The sequence below is a fragment of the Fusarium coffeatum genome, assembly GCF_003316985.1.
Source record: "Fusarium coffeatum strain FIESC_28 chromosome Unknown BRIP53273_contig_125, whole genome shotgun sequence".
Classification (NCBI taxonomy): Eukaryota; Fungi; Ascomycota; class Sordariomycetes; order Hypocreales; family Nectriaceae; genus Fusarium; species Fusarium coffeatum.
In genome coordinates, this window is record NW_022157918.1 from 41,770 (window position 1) to 64,138 (window position 22,369).

Consider the following 22,369-nt stretch of genomic DNA (forward strand, 5'->3'; position numbering starts at 1 on the left):
AGCCAAGAACTGGCGCTTTTCAAGGCAGAGAAGCAGGTGCACCTCCTTCTGGCCTCGACGCCTAAGGTCAACCCTCAAAGATAACTGTTAAAATAGAGTTCTTGCACCCAAAAAGAATTATACCTACGTGGGACTGTGCGATTATCCACTGAGGATATTGACGAGGCCTTTAAAAAGCTGGACGAGACAGAACCATCGTTGGAAGATCCGGAGTTCGATCGGGCAGCTTCCGTCAGCAATCATCAGACAGTAAATGCAGGTGGGTTTGGCCAGCAGAATTGGCCTGTTGCAGGCCACGATACATTTAATTTAGGTCACAACATCAGTAGCGGAACTGTGAACAACAATAGATAACCTCCTTTTAATAAGCGAAAAGAAAGGAGAATAAGGGCTTGGGAGCGCAGTACCTTATGATCGAATTTCAACTATAAGGTTCAATTTATAGTAAGCTGTTTGTAGTCAAACTCTACTTATTGGAAACAGAAATGCTATGCTATTCAACTGTAGATATGGTGAGATGCCGCCGCAATTTCTCAAAAACGATCTAAGCAAGGCTGACGGTAGCTTTCGATGTTTGCACAGAACGGGCGGTGCCGGACGCGGCAGGCACTCATTCCAGATGAGGCAAAATCTAACCTAGGCCAGTTTGTAGTCGTGGGCCCGGCTGGTGTTGAGGACTCCCCGCCGACTCTTGCAGGAAAGAAAGGGTCCCGCCCTTGAGATATGTCGCCCGCGTTCTTACTGATTATCGTAACAGACACCAGAGACCAAGACAAGTTTTCGACGAGCTTGGGTCAAAGTACAAACAAGACAATGATGTAAAAAGCTCGGATAAGTTCCGTAGATGATTCAAGAAGACATGGAAGGGTGTAAAAAGACGTCAGGTAGAGGGCCTAATAAGCAATGTCTGGGCTTGTATGGTCAACCTGGCGACTCAGCAGGACATTGAGGGAATCAGGCAGGCACTTGAAAATATTTTTCATGCAGAGACATCTTTAGACGATGTAGCCACGGAGTCATCAAGCTTGATCTATGCAACGCAGAATGTGAACATAGACCCAAGTTGGACTTTCTCTATAGGGTGTTACATTCCACTTTACAAGTAATATCTAACTCATCAAATATTTCAGGTCTCGAATAACAGCCACTCTGGAACATCATCGTGATGGTATGCTTAACCTTGTTAAGACTGCATGTCTATATATACAACTTGTTCATTTTGCTATTACTGTTCCTCAGGTTGTTACAGAAAGGATTCACAAGGAACCCGAAATTAGCTTCCGTGGAAAGAAAACATATTATTATCCTTGTCAAGTGCTACAAAAAGATGATAGTGACGTGATGGCAAAGAGACAGAATTAGCTATTCGGTCTATGAAGCAACTAGTAGTGCAAGAAAGCTGACGGCTGCCCCGATGTCTGTGAACCTAAGCCGCGCCGGACCCTGACATTTCCTGACGAATCTCCTAGAGCTCTACATTGCAGTTAGAAATAAAGCAGGCCTCGACTTCATACCCTTCTCACTTTCTAGCGTTTAACTCAGAAAGACGGAATGCTCCAAGACGCCAGCTAGGTCATGTTGATCCAAGCAATTTTATCGTGCCCATCATCTGATATTGGATCCCTGTGAAACCTTGGATAGCCTGGGATATCCAAGTTACAGCAACTGACGGTATAGCGGGCTCATGAAGTGGACGTCAGCCACCTGCGTTTAGCTTCAGCTGAGAAGCAGGCGTCATCGTGGTAAATTTTTCTCTGGGGGCTGGCAAATCCAAGTGGTATCTTCAGCTTCTGTTAGCTGGAAAAACGGAGGTCTATCTTCAAAAAGAGCTGTCATACGCTCACACAACGATGGTGGCCGCGAGGTGAATGAGGTGTTAACTGCATGCGTATAAGCATCGAGAGGTGTGCAGGAAAACGGCCGTTTTCAAACAAATTAAGTATCCTGGTCAAGATGTGTGGAGATTCCAACTTTGAGTCAACAGGCGCCACGGACGACGCACTACGGCCCGCCGTCCCTCCACTAGGTGCTCCGACCCAGGTTAATCTCAAATAAGAACATCTCCGTCCAAATACATCGTGCCAGCTAGCTCATCTCTGGTGATTGCACAGCACTCATTCGCAAAAGGACCGGGATATTTTGCAACTCGTTTCTGTCGTCCAGTGATGAGTGGAAGCCGTTACACTTGACGACGAGGCAAACGAGTGCGATTCGCTGGGTTTCTCAACTTTCCACGACCTGTATTGATATGCAAGGACAAGTCGTGCGGGGAAAATTGCGACTGAGCGTTCCTGAAAACGATGCCAGCTGTGCGGTAAGCCACGCAGCCGACGACCCTCTTCCTAGCGAGACAACGAGGTTGGGCTCTAGTGCTGAATGCGAGCCCGTCATGTCGAAAGCTGATATCGCTCACAGAGGTACCATCAGGATGAAAGCTTGCGGCCGGGTCACCTTTTCTTCTGTTATTGGCTCTTGTGGCTCAATCAATGGGCTGCAGGAAGTTGCTTCAGTGTCAAGGACTTGGTCAAAACTTCACTGATTAAGGGGCAGCAGTAGAGCACCCTCATCCGGACTAGACGTTGGGAAATGAATATTCTATACGCTGCGCTGTATTATGATAACGTAAACACAGCAAAAGGAGATATTACAGACCAAGAAGATACTGCATTATTAAGCTGAACCTTTTGCATAGCAGAAATAAGGTCCATCTTAAACAAAGAGGCAGAGGTTAAACACCGTTCTATTGATAGAGAGTGATAGTCGGCAGGGAATCGATCAATATCTGGCCTCCATTACGCCAGAGCTTTTTAATAATTGTCAGGTTGCACTTGCGTCTATCGTAGGGCCCTGCCGCAGCGCGGTTGTGGCCCGCTGCAAATAACGGGCGCATTGACGGGCATCTTATTACCAAAAATAACACAAACGAACGGCCATAGAGATGTGAGCGCGTTCTGGGTGCTCATCCTTGCCTCGATAACTACTATCGGCTGTAAAATGTGTGCAAATGACCGCTGCTGGCTCAGTGTTCCTTGCAACTATGACAGGGAGACTGCCCGGTATTGGCTTGTGGACCGAAGATCTGGAAGAGACATATTCAACTGTGCTTTTTGATCCCATGATGGTCAGAGACGTCAACTTCGAAGCATGCATCACAACACGTTTCATCTGGACGTACGAGCATTGGGGTCTCCTCCAGTGAAAAAGCATGAACTGCGAACGACACGCGATGAACCCATCCTAGATATGTCAATTATTCACGACACTTACTTGTTATTGGAAACTATTTTTGAGTTCTTCTGAGGCGTAAATCCCCAGTATACTGGTCAAAACATAGCATTGATATCTAATAGAAGAAACCCTAACTAGGCGTTGATATTGATGGATACCAAAGGTCTGAATACAGCAGGCTTTATTGCCAAGGCCAAGATCTATGACTGATAAAGTTTTATGACTACTCCCGTGGGCCATGCCAAAATTTGCTGGACTGAGTTTATCAGATCCCCTTCCAGATCTTTAATGGCGAGAGAAGGACACGTCATTGCGACAAAGTTGTCGTGGTCCATTGAGCTTACAACACTAAGTCTTTGCCATAGCATCCCACCATCTCCATTGATAAGAGTGATCGATGTCCGCTAGTATGGTACGTGCGTTCACCATACCGTTTTGGAAACAGGTACATAGCCTCAGAAGTACTAACGAAGGGCGCGGTTGTCCGTTTTGTCTGTTCGTATGTCCATCCTTCTTCGCATATCGATTGTTATGATAGCTTCGTCTCAGGTATCTCTTCCTCCGGATCCCACTGCATAGAGGCAACGCATTTTAATGGCGGGATGCAAAAGCTTTTCCGGGTAAGCAGCATACTGAAATGGATCGATAATTGAGCTTTGAAGGCTCATTTGATTGTTTTGGAGCTCCCTTGTATTCCTTTTCCGGGACGGGGGCTACATGGTCAAGTGGTTTGTGTCTGACCTTGTTCTTGGATAGCAGTGGAGGATCTTTGCCATTGGTCTATAGTAGTTTCGAGATCTTCTTGGCAAATGTTCGTCCAGACAATCCTAGTTATCAAATGTTTTTTATCCACCGTCGCGGCCTCAGGGTAGTTCAACGCTCTATCATAATGTTAGGAAAAGAATGCAATTTCGGCTCTCACAAGTGAATGTAATGGGCTCCGTTATTCCCCTCCAGAGCACGGCGGGGATCAAGAATCTCAACCAGTAATCTACCGAGAGAAACATTTTGAGAAAATAAAACACACTACACAACGACATTCTATTGTACAACCAGAGATGGTCGAGGAGCGTCCGTCTGCGACCAAATAAATGGGAATATCTGAAGTAGACTTTAGTTAGAGGGTCAGTGGATGATGAGACGAAATCTGTCTTGAACTGATGGTATGGCAGCGGTGTGGTTGGGTGCGAATAGTTCGACTATCCTCTATGGATTATCCCCTCTAAAGTGACAGCCGGCAACTGACTTTCTTATGTAGTGGTCAAAGGTTTTTAAGTTCCTGTAAGCTGGCGTGTTGAGAGCTTTGCCGAGTTTGTTTCAGTGAAAGCCGTATGGTCTCCTAATGTTCTTTTTCTGACTAACAAACGAGGCGTCTGAGAACCGCAGGTCGAGATTAGAATATTCGGGCGAAGGTGCTGGTCATCTTATTGTCTTTTGAATGCTTTGCAAGCCGGAACTGCGGTCCTGTCGCATCATGAGTAGTAATAAGCGTGCGACCACTGAAGAAGCAAGAAGGGAGGAATGAACGGAGCCCATATGAGTGTTATCAGCGCGGGAGGTGTTCGTGATCGTAGAAAGTTTGCAGGCACGAGAGGATCAGTTCCCATATAATCTAGTGTCAGGGCTGTCGGAGTGAGTGTCGGAGGTGATTTGACTCGAGCATATACCCGTGGATTAAATTCAGTTCGCCCGTTTTGGTGTCGGCGGCATGACATTGCAATTTTCTGTCCGTCATGGAAAGATTGTGAATCCGCCCTACACCTGCAGTCCAAATCGTGGAGAATGGGGACACCTGGAAAATTAGAAAACAGCCGCATCGTGATGTGAGGATGCCCTGGAGAGCAGGTAACAGGCCGTAGTCAGGTGATCGTGAAGAAATCAGGGGCTGAGTGAGACGCTTATGAATGAAGGGACGTGAGTGCCTCGGCACATTTCGCGAGTGGAGACAGTAACGGAGAGGACGAAAGATCGAAGGGTGAAGAGGAAAGAGATCAGAATGCACAATCGACCACACATTGTAAGACAGGGGGGACGACAGGGGGGACGACAGGGCCGGAAGCCACATGTCGTCTTTTAGACAAAGTACTAGGAGACGACGAAAGCCATGGGGATTTTGTTGGCAGCAGGGCCAAGATAAGTATTTGTTTTCAACTATCTCCCATTGAGACCTGTAGTAGGTCAGATGTCGCTGGATCAGGCTACCCAATTGTATTAGAAGCTTTCAATTCAAGCTCTCAAATCTGGTACTATAGGTGGAACAGTAGGACATAAATGCAGAAAACAGATCTGATTTCGTCGTTACTCTCTCGAAGGAAGCAATGCAAAAATTCCATAGCGTCAAAGAGAGACGCCGCGCAAAAGTGAGTGATCGCCGAGAACCAGGGACAAAGGGAGGTCGAACAGAATAAGTGGGGCGAGCGAAGAGCGAGCCGTATTCTTGGCGGAGCAAGTGACCGCTCAAGGGGAGCATAGTGTTTTGATGAGGTTGTGGTAAAGGTAGGCACTTTCTATCAGGTTCGGGAGCAGAACGGAAATCAATGTCTCTTGTTATCATTGACATTCGACCGGAAGTATGCCAGGACGCTGGCAAAGTGAGACGTCGATGTATCCTCAGGACCAGCCGACCAGGTAGTCTGTTCATTTGCAAGGTGGAGGTATCGAGGGGATATTGTCAAACGATACCGCTGCAGTCCATTAGACTTAAGCAACAATTCCGTGACTACGGGACCAGGAAGCAATAAGGCGCAGCAAGACAAGCCAAAGGCTTTGTTCCGCAAGAGGGTAGATCAGAACAGCATGGGCACTTTCCACCCTTTAGGTAGGATCTTAGACGCGACCTAAGCGGCTACTCAGGTTTGGATCGTGGCCTCCTTTTAGCGTCTTTCCCCTCAGATGGTCGTGACGGGTGGGTAATGCAGATTCAAGTAGCCGAAGGGTTTTGCGCACCCGATGTAGATGTGCGCAGCGCCAATAACCCTGTAGAATGTCATATGAATGTTGAGCCGGGAGCGTAAAGCATTTTCCCCTCTGCTGGGACACGCGCTGGTCTGTTTTTTTAAGGTCATTCTGTCGACAGAAATGGATAATGGATGGGGAAGATGATCAACGTGTTGGCTGCATACTCTATCTCAGATTTCGGACTACCTTGATCCCTCAAACGACAACTGGGCTGTAGAGCCAGCTGCCTTGAGGTTTACTCCGGAACCTACTAGAACTTTATAGATCGTATCGAAAGTATGTAAGGCTTCGTTACTCATGAGTCTTTCGTTTTGGTGTAAGTCAAAGGTCTGGAACTGATAGTCCTTGGTACAGCAATGAGCGAGATGATATGCCGAGACTCAACATGGAGGACTTTGCGTCATCCTGTCAAATCCGATTGCTACGTAGCGCTGTGTCGAACTCAACTCTATCAGTTCGATCTACCTTGCACTGGAAGCCATAGATCTCACTATCAAAGACTTCTTGGGTTAGGGTTCCATAGCCATCTTTACACATGTTGTGATCAGATCAGAGTATCTTTGCTTTATTTGCTTAAGCAAGGATGGGATTTCTAAACAATTAGGAGTATGTAAGGTCTCAGGTGTAGTCAGGGTGATCCAAGATAAAGGGTAGCTCTATTCCGTATAGTTACTTCAACCTGTCAAGTCCTCTAAGGGGCTCGACTGTAATTTCTGATCCAGGGATTCGGTCCGGGTAAACATTCCTCCGGTGGGCCGTCAGCTTATCCCCGGCGCATCCCCGATATCCTTACAGAGTAGTGTAGGTAGTATTGAAACATCATGACTGGTATATATGGAAACAATAGAACGGTGCTCTCTGTTCTTAACGCACCTTGACAATGGGACGACTCGCTATAAGCTTGCGTATGTGCTCATTCCTGTACACATTGGTTCTTTCCGGGACAGGCTTACGTGAACGTTGAGGGTGTTGATGTGCTCCTCTTAGAACACCAGGTTTAGGTGTGTTGCCACTCTCCATTTCCCCCAGTGTGTTGGCCGCAGTCGACCAGTGCTTGAGCTCCATGGCATACGTATCTTACATTGCTAAATCTATCAAGAAGCAAGCACGCTATTATTGATCGAGTAGTTTCTGCTTCATCCGATTTGTGGTAGTACCTACCAAAGTGTGTATTTTATTATGCAATGCTTGTACGCCTAGCGGCCGCCCGAATCATCCACCTCCAGCGCTAGTGAATGGGTGCAAGGAGGAGACAAGAGCTAGATGGAAGCAGGAAAAGAAAGGGCATTTATATGATACCTAACCCTGATGTATACGGCAAGGCAAAAGAAAAGTCATGTGTCAGTAAGGGGGTCATAATGCCCCGTGGAAGATTTATATATCGTCCAAAGCCTTATCCGATGGGGGAGATATTAACATCGGGGAGAGCCAGTGACAAAGATTTTCTTTGAGGCAATACTGCTGTATATATCGGTGCATGCTCTTTGCCCGTTGATTCCGACATCTCGTTGATGGAAGCCAGCATCTCTCCGTGCTGTCCTTCGAAACAAACTTTACTGTTAAATCAGAGTGCCAATGATAGCATGGGCACTTCTTCCTGCTACTTTGCATCATTTTTGAAATTGTAGTTGATCTCGGTGAGGACCTGTCTTGCATAGAGCAGTACTGTAGAGATGTATCTGTCTTTATTGGCAACACATTATCTCTTGGAAGGCTTTTACCTTCACACTTCACACTATCATCGGAGGTGACTAGACCCTGAAAGCTCAGGCTATATTGCCGAGCCTTTATCGTCTCATGCGTGCATGGTGGTCCCCTCAGAAATAGGTGTAAGATTTCGGGGTCAGATCTCTCATTACACTATTCATACGAGACGCGTCCAGCTTCATCCCAGTATGGTGTGGGCCTCTAAAAGCATCGTCGCGCCACGTGAAGCAATGTGAAGGCTCACGATTGCACTCGCCCCACGGCGGTTAATGCCGGTTGATGCTATCGTCTGATGCTCATCAATAATGTCAAACATTATGACGACTGCACGCACCCTGATTGTTTTCCGTACCAGTGCATTTACAACATTGGTAAGAATGCATCGCATGAACATCGCCGAGGACTCGTTGCCGTGCAGAGCTAACTTGAGTCACTTGTGCTTTATTCCCATACCCCTGCAACATGTTGCTTGAAGCTATACGACTGCAGTCCAATGGCTCGGTTACAGGAGGTCTAGGCTTTGCCGCAGTGGTACCGAAAGCGATATGTGTAACGAACCTGAGCTCAACGCTACCATCAGAAGACCCAGGCGATTCGTTCGATGCATCCGAGGGCTCTGTGCTTGTACACCAATGCGATGCAGCTGGTTCATGGTGTGCCGGTATTGCGCACGAGCTCCTGCGTAGATAAGCTAATGCGTATGGGAAATATGGCCGCCTGAGGTTCGAGACGGAGTGAATAAGTGAAGGCTTCTCAGAGGATTCGCTCAGCATGACGGTTCGAGGGTCCATTACAGCATCATCTGACACAGACAAAAATGGGAAAGAACAAGTCACCATCTCGGACGAATGAAAGCCCAATGGAATAGTCGTCATTTCTCGTCAAGAGCACCGCAACAAGACTAACCCTGATTACTCTGACTGCAGCATGCCACAGCCAACATTCCTGAACAGAGCCACCAGGACCAGGAGCGGAGAACCGCAGGATCGACATGGATAAAGTCTGCAGCTCGAAAAGCAGTCCTCGTAAAGGCCATCTGTTCCATCAAATCAACAAAGTTATGGTACTTGTTGCTGCAAATCTTGGTGAGATACTTGCACTACTCATATCTTGATTTTTGGGCTGTGACAGAGTTATCCACATAAGCTCAAGGTGCTTATGAACCACTGCAATGTGGGGAGAGAACGGGTGTTCTTTGATTTAACCGAAAGTATCGACAAGCACGGATTCATCGCCCGGATCATCTATGCCTACCGTTAGTGAAGCAGTCCCCGATATGTTCAAAAGGTTTAGCGATGCTATTGCCTTCACACTATCGACTAAGAACAGTGAACCTCGGCTCTCTGAGAGATTGAAACCCTACGTGGCTGATGCTCTTCGTTTGACTTCTCATAGGGGCTTGGAAATACACTTGGACGTTGCATTGTCTTCTTAAGAATTGGTAATACTAAGAAAAAAGACAGAAGCTTCCGGCAACGGCTTACAGAAAGAGAGTAAGATACAATGGAGAAAGAGAACAAGATTCTCAGAGATTGTGAGAGGCAACGTCATTCTCCGATGCAGGCAGCTGAGGAATGGCAACCTCAACAAGTGAGGCTTCAGCTTCTGTCTGATAGCCATGTCAGCACCACGACTGGGATTTGTGACAAAGCGTAGTGCATCTCCAGTTGCCCTCTCCCTACGCAGAGAGAGCTTGATGCTGTATAACATTAATGGTCAGCTTCACACCATGCTCAGTCTCGACGAAGACTGCATCAAGGTCTCTGGGACCAGAGTCTCCAACAGCATCAGCAATAGGAACGCCAATCCGACTGTTACTGTTACCGTTGTTCATCGTCGTCCATCAATGGTTTTCATCATATTGAGCTTTCTGTTCTTCAAAGATGCGACCAACATCTCTTAATGTGCTTCAGCGACTGTAGCATCGCCTGCACCCATGTTGACTCTGACAACAATGTATTCATCACCATAGGTACCGGATCTCATAAGGGGAACATCAGTCACATATCTTGACAACCCACTGCTCGTGCCATCCACGCTTGAACTTGATAAGTTCTTTCCAGTATCAGTTCTTGGGATACCCATTCGGGGTAAAGTGACTTACAGTCTCCTTGACATCATAACGAGAGAGATGAATCGGGTGACGACGGAGAGAATCTGACGCTCAGATCAGGATCGAGTGGAATTCTGTTGCACACTAACTATGGAAGGAGAACCTATAATGCGATGGCAAAAGTCTTATTCATCAAGTGTCATCAGATGACTGTTATATCGTTCAGAACAATGAGTCTACAAGTGCGACTCACAGTGGTGAAGGAGGATCAGAAAGGTAGGCTACGTACGGCAAATTTGCGTCCTTCATCAAGTTCTCATGCATGATTTCACTTTCCCCTCCGTTCCAGGGCAGTTGTGGCTTCTCTATCCGTTTATTACTGAAGTTGACAACCTGGGCTTTCTATTGCGGCGCCACCGTCAGATTGACTGGTTACTACCCTGTAGCAACGAGAAAAGCACGTAGGTTGGGAAAAATTAAAGCGACCTTTTAGTACTATACCGTATATATAGATTACGTGTCATCTCACAGGAGTCCAGTAAGTGAATCGATCCATTCGTCTGGCCTATTTCTACTCAAGTATATCCCAATCTAACTGGATCTTCCCAGCAGTCCTTCAATCTCGAACTCCTTCGACGCTGTGACAACCGCCAGGTTCGGAGCGGGCATGATTCTTGGAGTCCAGAAATGATGTTATTCTCGGACGGAGGCCTTCAGCGAAGAAAGAATGGAATAGCCAATAGAAGGTTGTGCTGAATATCAGCAAGATAAGAGAATGTGTGTTTAAACAATACAAGCAGAGCTTCCAGAGAATTGCTGTGCTGTGCCAAGATTTGACTGATGTCTAGCGCCGTTTGAAGTACATTTTTCCCACCCCGCATTTCGGAACTACGCGCTAGACAGCAAGCTTTGCCCCGGCCGTCGAGTCAGACTCCACACTATGAGCTTTGAAAGAGATTCGTCCAAAGGAACAAGGCTTCATTGTAAAGGCCGGTATCTGCATACGCTCTTTGCGAAAGGTCTGATTACAACCCAATGTACTATATAAGTGGTCTCAAGAACAGGCAGTTGCATTTGCAGTGTAGAAGAGTTGGCAATCATTGAAATTGTCCTTGACAATGTTCCGTCAATCCCGACTCAGAGGTAGTTTGACCGTCAACTCATCGCTTCAACCAGCGCCTTGGACCCTATAATCAACTGGCATTAACGCGTGTCTCTCATCGCCGCATCAATACTCTTGTCAAGTTGCAATAGAAGTCGTCTTCATACGGATCTATTCAGAATGACTCGAATTTAGATCCTATTTCGAAGTGGGCAGGGAAGGGGTTGAGTTTTAGGCCGTGGCGTTGCTGACAGATTGCCGAGCCGTGCGGATCGAGCCCGACTCTCGGACTTTTGCTAACACCGTCTTGCACCAAGCTGATCGGTCGAATTTCAGGGTGGATCGAGTGTCTCTTTATTCTCGGGCGAGGGTATTGTATTGTAAATAGATTATATGGATAATTTAGTGTGTTCTGATTATCTTCTTGCAGGCCGTCCATGTCGGAAGCTTGTTACAATCTTTCAGTAGAAGGGGCCCACGCGATTCAGATATAAGTCACGCGACCTTATGACTGACTTCTGCGTGCTTTGACACAAGACTCTGGCAACTCACAATGTTAACCCCGCATTTCGTCCGATTATCCGCTGTTTAGCCGGACCAACAGTAACTTCAAGGAAGAGAAGCGGGGTCAATAATGGTGTGGTCGGCCTCCTGCAGGACAGCTCATCGCTAACAACAACTCAAAAAGAGGGGTTCGCCTTCTCCCGGTGAGGCCATCGGTTCGTTTTTGCTATCCCCATCAGACACAATAACTACATTCAACAACTGAAGCTCTATCTCGTAAACGCTCGGTCAATATCTCTTGATCTGTTCGAAAACCGACATGCCGAGAAAAAAAGACAAGAAGATGGTTGAACACGCCTCAAACTCTGAGCAAGACTACAAGCAGCAAGGCTTTTCAGAAACCCCGCTCAGCAACAAGCCATCGACCTGTGTCTTTGACCCCAACGGTGATACATGTATTGTTCTTTGCACAGACATTGCGCAGAACTTCGAGTGGTGGGCAGATGAAATCTGCGTAATAGAAGATGCGCCAGCCGACGAGATTCAAATAGATTTGGACAAAGTAACTTTCACAAATCTTAGTATTGAAGAGCCTTCTGTTCCGGATTATCAAGATGACGAGACGGATAGTGGGCATAGAGAGGCTGGTACGAGTAGCGATAGCACAAACCTACCGGGAGAGGACTCGCACGATCAAGAGATATGTGCACCTAGACCTGAGAAGACCGAGGTTTGCATGCTTGTCTCGGGAAAGCATTTGGAACTAGCTTCCCCAATCTTCAAAACCATGATTACTGGTCCCTTCGCAGAGGGACAAGCAGATCCATCAGGCATCCGAAATATCACAGCGAGCGACTGGGATCCCGAAGCTTTCAAAATTATCCTTACTATCATTCATGGATACCATCGAGATGTACCAAGATTAGTTAGCCTTGAAATGCTTGTCAAAGTGGCTATGATTGTGGACTACTACCAATGTCTTGAGAGCGTCGAGGTATACACGGACATGTGGCTTGAGGGTTTGAGGTCAGACTTCCCGAAGGTCTATGGACGGGACTGCATACTTTTCCTTTTCACATCTTGGGCTTTATCAAAGCAAGGTATGTTTCGAGACATGACTAGGCTGGCCTTGAGGCACAGTCAGAAATTGATCGAAGTCCACGATTTCCCAATCCCAGCTGATGTTCTTGGTAAGTTTGAGGATCACATTAAAATATATGCATATTCTGACACAAGTCGCAGAGGAGATCAACGTAGCACGCCAAAGCAGCCTGGCCGAAGCCTTTTCAGCAATGTACGAGCTCCTTGACCGTCTTCAAGAAGAAGACGAGTGCTCTTTTGAGTGTTCATCTTTACTTCTCGGTGTTCTAACCAAAGAACTAAAACGTCGTGGGATTCTGCATCCGCGACTTGACCCGCCGTTCGAGCGTTTCAGTATTGAAGGGTTCAAAAACATGATAGATGCATTGAGAAGACCTCAGTGGTACGGCACTAATTGTTACAGATATGGCTGTTGCATTCAGAACAAGTTGTCTGAGCCGTTCGAAAAGATGGAAAGTAACCTGCCTACCTTCTCTCTGCAGGACTTCCAGGTTGTCAAGCGGCCTGCTCGCGTCTAGAAAGCACCATTTTTAGGTGGAACAAATTAGAGACGCGGCGTATTCTTTCCAAAGGCAATTGCAGGAAACGGACATGCTGTAGTCTGTCTGTCCACCATGAACATTACATGACACATTTATTTTGTTACAGATGGTTTAAAATGCCTTCAAGAAATGTATTCGGGCTGGCCTCCAGAAAGATCGAGTCACCTTTGGAAGGCTATGGACGGACTTTGTAGCGAAGTTGTTTCACGGTATTTCTGATACGTACTGCCGCATGTATCATTCCAGCGGACGACATCAAATGAAATTGCATGGTTAACTGGTACCGGGGCAGCGCGACCCCACAGACGTTCATCTCATCATATGATAGTCGTTTCTATGGTCGGTTTGTTGCTAGATCACCTTTTTGTGGGGCATAGCTCCGATACGATGTGGCGGGCGTAAAGCCATACCAGACTTGCAAGAGACGTCGCCCACTTGATTATTCTGCCTGCAGTGTCGCCTAGACCTCGGTTATTATGGACGTTATAATTCTGGGGTAATGGTGTTCAATAATGGAGATTACTAGGGCCATTGCAATTGCTCTGTGCCTAGGTATTAATGTTCACCAAATTGTATCCCTACGAGAAGCAGGGACTAAGTCCCGGATACCACTTCGCTGAATCCTGCTGTGATAATACCCGATCTACAGAAGGAAAAGCTCCCGATCGATACGTGGGACTTTGTGACTTTGGGGCAGACTCATACCACACTGGTTGGCCGAGCCGGATGAGAATAGCTCCTTCGGTTACATTCCCTCAGGTCTGTGTATGGCTGTAAGAAAAGTCGCATTTGAGAGGTCCTTCACTACGACTTTTAGGATTTTGTAAACCTATTGCGAAGGCCCTTATCACGAGATGTGTTACCAGAGAGCCCTGAGTTGTGCATGCGCGCGTGCAGAGGTGATAAGTGCTATAAACGGTTCAGCTCCGAGGTCCGGCGCGATACTCGCGAGAGGCTTGGGAACCTGGTCGGGGCGTACCTCTTTATAGATGAGAAAAAAACGGCTGTCGCTAAACGCGTGCCCGACCTTTTGGTCTCGAGAAAGCGGGCAGAAGGGATGTGATCAGGGGAGGTGACGTTTGACCAGGAGACGGATGAGCCTGGGTAAACGTCAACGTCGCGCGAGGGACAGGAACCTGACGTTGGATGTAGACCGTTGAAGCATTAACGGACGGACATCTTGCAGGAGCCAGACAGACGGAAACGACGTCACATACGTGTTGGGCACTCCAAAGAACTGTTCGGGCCCATACCCGCTTAGCGACCAGATGCGCGTTAGTCACAATAACTACGGGCTGAACAGGTCTAACTCGTCACCAAGACCCTGGGCAACTGAATCTGACAAGTTCGGAGTGAGGACGAATACCAACCGCTCTCCGACGTGCTCGAGACGCTTAGATTCACGAGAGCCCCTGTCGTTGCGACTGTTGCGACGGCTACGATCCGCGTCTCGGGCTTACCCACAATACGAAACAGCGAGGTGGTCGTCAACGGGAGCAGGGAACAATCCAGCATAAAATCGCACAAGATGCTAAGCATCCTAGAAGTCCCCTCTCCTACTACAGCCCGTCAAAAGGTCCGCCCACTTAAATAAAGATTACCGAGGGCATCTTTAATCAGGCCGAGGGCCTGGCCGCGTTCACGGTCTTGAATGATCTCGCCAGCGATTCCAGGCCCCAGAACTTCAACACCTCGGCTTTCGAGAGCACTGGCTTCAACACAGACAAGAAACCCAGTTTGATCTTGGAAACGATGACGATCATGATAGACAAGCATACAACAATAGACCAGGATAAACAAACGCTGATCGCCACGGTGACTTTTGTGCTTCGACATTCATCTTTAGTCGGACCGAAATCTTGTCCCGTTCCTCCACGTCGACCCGCCTCTTGGGCAGGTATCCTTGATCTGTGATTCTAGGTTTGTGTACATGTTGCTGACCCTGTGCCTCTAGATATTCCTGCCAGCGTCGTTATCTGCACCACTGACGCGATGCTGGATCTGTCTTTGGCGTAAGGGAGGTACGGACCCCTCCTCGTATTCGGAAATAGCGACAAGTATCATCCACGCCCCCGCTCGAGCTTTCGAAGCCAAACGAACACAAAAATGACGTCCGTCTCCTTGCTCGGTTGCAACAGCCGCTGAAGGCAATAAGGCCGGAGTGATTCTGGCAATGGATCAGGAACTGGTGCCCGTGTCGTTTTTTGCAGCGTACGGTGTAAGGGCATCCCGGACATGCACCTGGGCCTGATTGGTCCCGTGAACTCTTACGGTTCATAGATTCGGGACATGCTCTTTCTGTTTCGCTTTGTAAGCTGGGCGGGAGCTGCTAGATCGGCCCTTATGCTTGCGTACAGTCCACCTACGAGGTAGTTTCAAGGACTGTACGTGCTGTTTTGACTATTGCTCCGGGGCTGCTCGAGACTGCCCACGATCCACCAACTCTGGTCATGAGGACGGCTGTGGCCGAATGTAAGCCGGCGTGCTCACCCAGAACTGACCACATTAAGGCGACCCAGCAGGCCTCGACGTGTAATGTCAAGAGAAGTGTTGATGTGTCCGACAAAGACTGAGGTCTTGGCAGGAGATCTGTCGTCGACTCTGTTGGGAGCTGCGTATTTAAGCTTCTATGACCGATGTACCACTGACCCGCGGTCAGTGAGCACCAGGCTTGACCAACGGCTTATTCTGCGGTCCGAAAGGTAGCAGGTCCGAGTCCTGCAACCCCCTGAATCTGCTACCTAATGGAGAAATAGTTATCCCATTTCTAGTTTAGCCTGATTAGGAGGAATCGCTTGATCCAGCTAAAGAGAGGGTTCTCTGATGGACTGCAAACAAGGAGAGTTTCAAATTTATACGAAGATTTCTGGCTACCTTGGGTTGTTAGTTAATCAACTTGAGTCATGGTAGAGGAAAGAAGGACCATTTTACAGATGAAACACACTTGCACCCGGTGGTCGACTGAAAGCTCGGTTTTGAAGGGAATACATTTCACATTCCTACTTGGCATTTTACCTCCTTGAAAGACTCAAGCTACCCACTACAGTGCACCAGCACTTGTGAGCTCTTTCATGCATGACAGGACGACTTGAATCATGGGCTCGACTGAGCTCTTTCCAAGCACTGTGCGGCCACACTGTGTGGAGCAGGCGAAGAGCAGAGGAGCGATCATCGCTCGTCGCTCGTAGATCCTCTACGATGAAAGGAGCTATGCCGGCAATGGCCACCGGCATTGTTCCAGGCCCTGACTGTCATGATGGAAGGGCGCAACGATCATCCCCACAGCTAATTGCTACGGATACAATGCTGCATTTAGAGTTGGCGAAGAAAAGGGCAGAGTACCTGACCTGCGGAAGAGGAGAGAAGGGTGACGATCATTGGAAACATCTGCTTAATCGAAGGCAACCTGGAAACTCAGATCTCCTAGAGGTGTTCGATGGTAAAGGAAGCGGTGCAAAAGATTTTACTCTCTACCAAGTTCCCAAAGCACAAGACACATGTTGTAGGTCAAGAGAGTTATCATCACTGGCTGCGCGCTCCGCTTACGATGTAATGCATGCGGCAGATGCTTTGCTCCTTAGACATCGTGCTTTACGACTTCTAACTGCCCATAGGTCCGAAATTCTCCTTCGTGGAAGGGACTACGAGATGCCAAGCAGATGGGTATCGCAGACACTCACAGGGTTTGTAGCAATGCTCGGACAATTAAGATTGTTATGGACTTCAGTCGCAGCGGGGACGCATCAACGTGCTCTGTTGCTCCAACGATCCGGAGTAATGCGAACCATGGAAAATGTACATGCGTTATTTCTGCACTGCTACAACCGACATTTGTCGTTCCGCGCCTGAGTCGTCCATCAGAAGCAAGCCTGTCCGATATAGACGACGGGGACACCGGGTATGGGACGCCCCGTTTTAGGATGTAGTTGCCGCGAGTATATCCATTTTTCATGTTGAGTCGTTCGCCGACCACGACACGCATTGGATATGTTCCGATCTTATTCAGACTTTCGAGCTCGCAAAAGGACTGTCCACGAATGCGGTGTCAGTCAGCTACCCGTCACGCGAATTCTCCGCGGAACTCGATGGATAAACACTGCTTCCTTCTTTGGGTGGTTGTAAGCAAAAAAGACTCTCTTTCTGGTGCTACTTTCAAGAAAGAAGCTCGTCTTGAGACCAACTGCTCTAGACAGTCGACTACTCGGGGTTTGCTTATGGCACATCTGGTCATAAAGATGTCCGAAACATGTACTTGATAAAACCTGGACAGTCAACGTCGAGGACCCCGTCAGGGAGACCCAGACAGAATGTGTTTTCCACGCGGATTGGCAGGATGTACAAGGGTCACAAAACAACTACAGACGTCAACCGTGCACAATACTGCAATTTGCGGGCAGAGCATTGACGTTCAGATAGTGGATAAACCATTGTCAGCTTGAAGGCATTGCTATCGAGCGTAGTTCGATTGTCTTCGAATCTGATAACGACGCTAGTAACGGGGTCAAGTTGAGGCTTCAGATCCCAGTTATCCATCTGTAGCATGAGACTTGAGGTTCATCTAACCTTTTAAACATGGCGCATCTGTTCTTGAAAGGAAAGTAGGGTCGCCTGATTTATTTAACTTAAACGGAAATTATAATAGTTAGATTTTCCAAGTGATAAACTAGTCTATTCTCAGTTTATAATAGTAGATTGATAGATTATTATATTAAGTAGATAATATAGCTTTACGTTTCTTAATAATAAATACAATATTTTAAGCATATTTAAGTAAAGATATCCTATTAGTTGCTATTAAGCTAAGTATATTAACTAATACTAAGAAGATGTATATATATCTATAGAGGCTTATAGTTATAAGTAAATCTTATATTATAAGTTTAAGCTTACTATATAAGTTATATTATAAGCTACAAGCTTAAAAGCCTAGTATCTTATATTGTAACTAATCCAGTATAGGTAGTTAATACTATAATTAATAAGGAAATTGTAGGGGCTACGTAAGCGTCTGTTAGATTGTGACAGAAATGATACGGCTAAGGACAGCGACTTGATAAACACCATTCCGGGGCACAATACCTTCCTTTGGTGCAGGAAGTGTTTCAACGTTTACCGAATGGTACGCTGAAAGATCTGGTAAGCTTTCGTAGTTCGATTGCTTCAGGCGCAGACCAGCCGAATGTATGCATATGTGTACGGTATCAGATGAATGCAGACTCTTCGACGCTGTCACGCGGGTAGCACTTGGGTTGAACATCGCGTAGCTGTACTTTGAAGTCATGAGCCTAGCAAGAGTTTGACCATCATTATGGTAGTGGGATCTTGATCGTTCCGGGGAGTGCTAATCCGTTGCGTTAAACCACAAAGATTGTTGGTGCCGTCCTACTACATGCCTATACAAGCCAGTCATGGGAAGCTTATGTTTCACTACCAGAGTTGCATCAGATGAGCAATTCCAGAGCAGCTATAACCTGAATATGAAACCACTCCGGTTTCTATCACCCTAACGACTACGTACCTGCTATTCACCGTCTCTGACTGTTGCGCTCCATTAATATCTCGGTCTTGGAGACACACTGCGCCTCCATCGAACTGATGATCATCTGTTCACACTTCCTTTGGAATTGAATACAGGTCATGCTCAGACAAGCCGGGATTGAGTTGTTCTCCAGGGGAAGTGCCAATGGCACGCGGAAGCGCACGCGTCCATTCCGAAGGCGGATAGCCAAGTGCGGCTGTCGAATGTGCTTGTGAATCCACTGTAGTCGCGGAATCGTGTCAACCAGTGAGTGTAGAGCTTGGTTTGTTATCGCAGGACACCCGTGCTGTGTTCTATGCACGATTTACGATCTTCTGCCCGCCCAGGCGGGGCACCTGGCTCTGTTCTGCCAACGATGGCGAGGCCATCTGCAAGATCAAACAGTTTTAATTGGCTTTTCAAGGTTTGTGTCTTACTATCGGTTGTTGAAGGCTTTTCATGCATATCTCCAGATTGGACGGCGACGGTTACTTGCACCGCGACCGGAACCCTTGCATCCCAGCGGCTGCGGTGATATGAGGGACGACTGATGAACGAGGGTAAATGGAGTGCCTGCTTGCTGGCCTCAGTGAAAAGCTTGGTGCTAAGGCACATGCGGAGCCTGGGGGACTGCTGAAGCGGCTGCTACGGTGGGAAATGGATAATAAGTAATGTTTTCTTCGCGTAGTGGTTGAAAACGCACAGTATGGAACAACTTGCAAGAGTGAGCATCGCTACTCTGCTAGTGTTACGGTTAGAGCGGTTACGTCACGTGTACCCCACATTTTTCATTTCCCCACTCACACCAATCTTCAACAACACAACCAATCATCAAAGGACCGACACTTACATGGACCGACGGCGGCCCAGGACCGCGTCACTCCAGCTCATCGTCGCTCCTCTTACGATCACAGCAGTATATATACATTCACTTAGCATTAGTTAGTACACTTAGCTCAACAGCTATCAATAACACTTCTTTACCTGAATACCTTCTATTTACTATTAAGAGATGTGACACCAACGCATTGCTCAGTACTACGCCCTACGACTCTGTCAAACATAAACTTAGAACGGACTAGTTTACCTGTTTGGAAACCCAACCGTCACAGCTAGCTTCCGTCTTCCATCAGCGGTGACATCGGATGATGTGGCTCGGCGGTGGAAACAGCTTCGTACGGCACGTAGCGTGTACACTCGTGTTAGATTGAATCCATTTGTCACTCTGTTTCCACTATCTTTGTCCACGTGACATGGCACCTTGCGACTGCTACGGATATTTTGATGCCGGAGTGGTTCTACATGGCACATTGTAAGACGAGGCTTCGTTGAGCAAATATTCCAAGCTGCATCGCCGTCTGGTTGTTATCAATAGGGCGACAGAAACCCTACGCCGCCTTCGGTTGTCGCAGTCCTCATTGGCCAAGGGTTGGGGGCCGCAGTGTCGACAGCGAGGACAAAAAGCGAAGCGGGACTGCCGGGCGATGGTTGTCGAATGAAATGTTCGCTTTTAGATCTTTAGCTCTCACGAGGCTCATAGAGCTTTGAACAGGGGCAGGCTTCACACGAGGGTAAAGATATTCACCTCGATAGCCTTTCTCTGATCGAGTTATTTATCAGGGCTGAGCAGACAGCCCAAGCAGATCCAATCAAATACCGGATTGTTTGACCTGGCGGTAACGTGATTGAAATGCGTCGTGTTACAGGGCCAGACGGGACAGAATGCAATGCAAACGTCCTGTCGTCTTTTGTAGGCTCTACCTCTGTCATCCAAACTCCGTCAATCAAGCCATCGACCGAAGTTGGAATGGAAGCATTGAATGTAAATGAAGGTGATGACGCGAACAGTTCTTGTGCTATTAGTACCGCGAGGTGTGGTATGTAAGGGTTGTATTGGGTTGGTGTGATTGAAGCTCAATTATGAACAAGGCCGATGGCTTCTTGCAGTATCGACTGCACGTAGAGAGGGACATTGTAGTTCGGTAGCGAGGGGAATAGTTGTCTTGGGACTGAGCACGTTCCAAAGAAGACAACACGGAAACCAGCGCCTGGGGTATACTAAATGCGATTCTGGACTGTAAAGCAAAGATCTTTGTCCCCCGGGATTAAATTTGGGGACATTGGACCAGAGGTCGAAGATTCGGGTTTGTAGGGACAGAATGGAGCTGAAGGGCTGCAAACACTTTAAGCCTCTCATGCGACGAGACACGCGGGAAGTCATCCTAAGACCTCTCGCTTTGACTTCTCCGTTGTACCTAGTAGCTTATGGAGCTCCGAATATTGCTGAAAGGTACACAGAGCTGCTGGAACGCCAGGTCACAGATCACCGGAACGAACATGTAGGCCCGGGATTGGGGAGCGTATTTGGAAAGCAAAAGGACTAACCCAAGAAACAACAGACGGGGTGCCCTTTCATCTCACGATTCAGTCAGGAATCTCCCGCAAGTTTAGCACTTGTACGTGAGAAGCTGTTGGTGATACTTGTTATATTCAAGTATATCCGCGGCTCCCCTGGTCTTCGAGAAACGCTTACTCGTTGTACAGCGTTGAAAAAAGCGGAGATGGTAGTTGGACCTGAGAAGGACGAGGGACGGTCCCGAGTTAACGCTGATTGGGACGATCCTGATACAGACACTAAATCGTTGGGCTCGGCAGGCTCGGTAGAGTCTATAAAACAGAAAGGCATGATCACGACCCGTTCCCGATTGCGCTTTGAGTGTTAGACAGGTCTCCGATGGCAAAGCTCGACTTTTTTCGTGGTACAATCGCATGAGGCCATGGACACCGGCTCAGAATACCGGGCGTTACACATGTCGGGAGTGAGCTCGGCTGTTGTCTGTACGACATAAGAGGAGTTATGGCGCGAGCGATGCGCTTTGATTCGGGCTGTACCGCCGGGACGGGGTAGAGCGGAACGGCCCGTTCATCAAAGATGCGAGGATCCTTTACGTTGAAAGTTGTCGTTCAATATCCAATCAACTCATCAGGTTGAGCAAGATCTGCGGATACCTCTTGGAGGTTGATTTAAACTTATGACTGTGGCTGATTGGCTGTATCCCGCAATTATCACCCCAATAAGCTACATATTGCCCGTATAGCCATCTGACTACGACGAAAAGCAATCTTAGTAGCTGGAGTCCACCGGGCTTCCTCAGTTTGACGAGTTGCTAAGGTATTCTGGACCGAGCTCGTGACTTCACCTGTCCCATCTACCTGAAGACCATATGGCAAGTCGCAGCGGTTGTTGCGAGGGAGATGTGTGTCTGGTCATAACAGGTCCTCGTCGCATGAGCAGATTTGTGGTTGCAAGTAAACTCTTTTTCTTAATAAAAGGGACGCACAGAGATGTGCCCGCATGAAATGTCTTTAGTCAATGCTCCATCATGAAAAAGATGTGGCAGAGACAGATGAGAAATAGTGTAATCTTCTTATTCCGAGACGTGAACATTTTGCGGGAAACGTGAACGGTTTAATGAGGGTTTCGGATTTTAATGAGTGGACATGAAATAAGTTTTCGAGGTCAATGAATAGTACTTCAGGTCCATACCGGTAAGCTTTCTACTCTAATGATTTACGGAAGATCTAGGAGAGTGGATGATAAAACGCACAAGTTCAAAGCAGCAACTGTACCACTCGATGACTAGCCTTAAGAAGCC

At 47.5% G+C, this 22,369-nt stretch overlaps 1 protein-coding gene across 1 annotated transcript; it reads left to right on the forward strand.

Annotated features, from left to right (window-relative positions):
- Positions 1-11,871: 11,871 nt before the first annotated feature.
- FIESC28_05805 (uncharacterized protein) lies at positions 11,872-13,171 on the forward strand (the record flags this gene model as incomplete). Its single annotated transcript, XM_031159950.1, has 3 exons — positions 11,872-12,652; positions 12,731-12,742; positions 12,795-13,171. The coding sequence occupies 3 exons, from the start codon at positions 11,872-11,874 to the stop codon at positions 13,169-13,171; spliced, it is 1,170 nt and encodes a 389-aa protein (XP_031015952.1).
- Between the last annotated feature and the right edge of the window lie 9,198 nt (positions 13,172-22,369).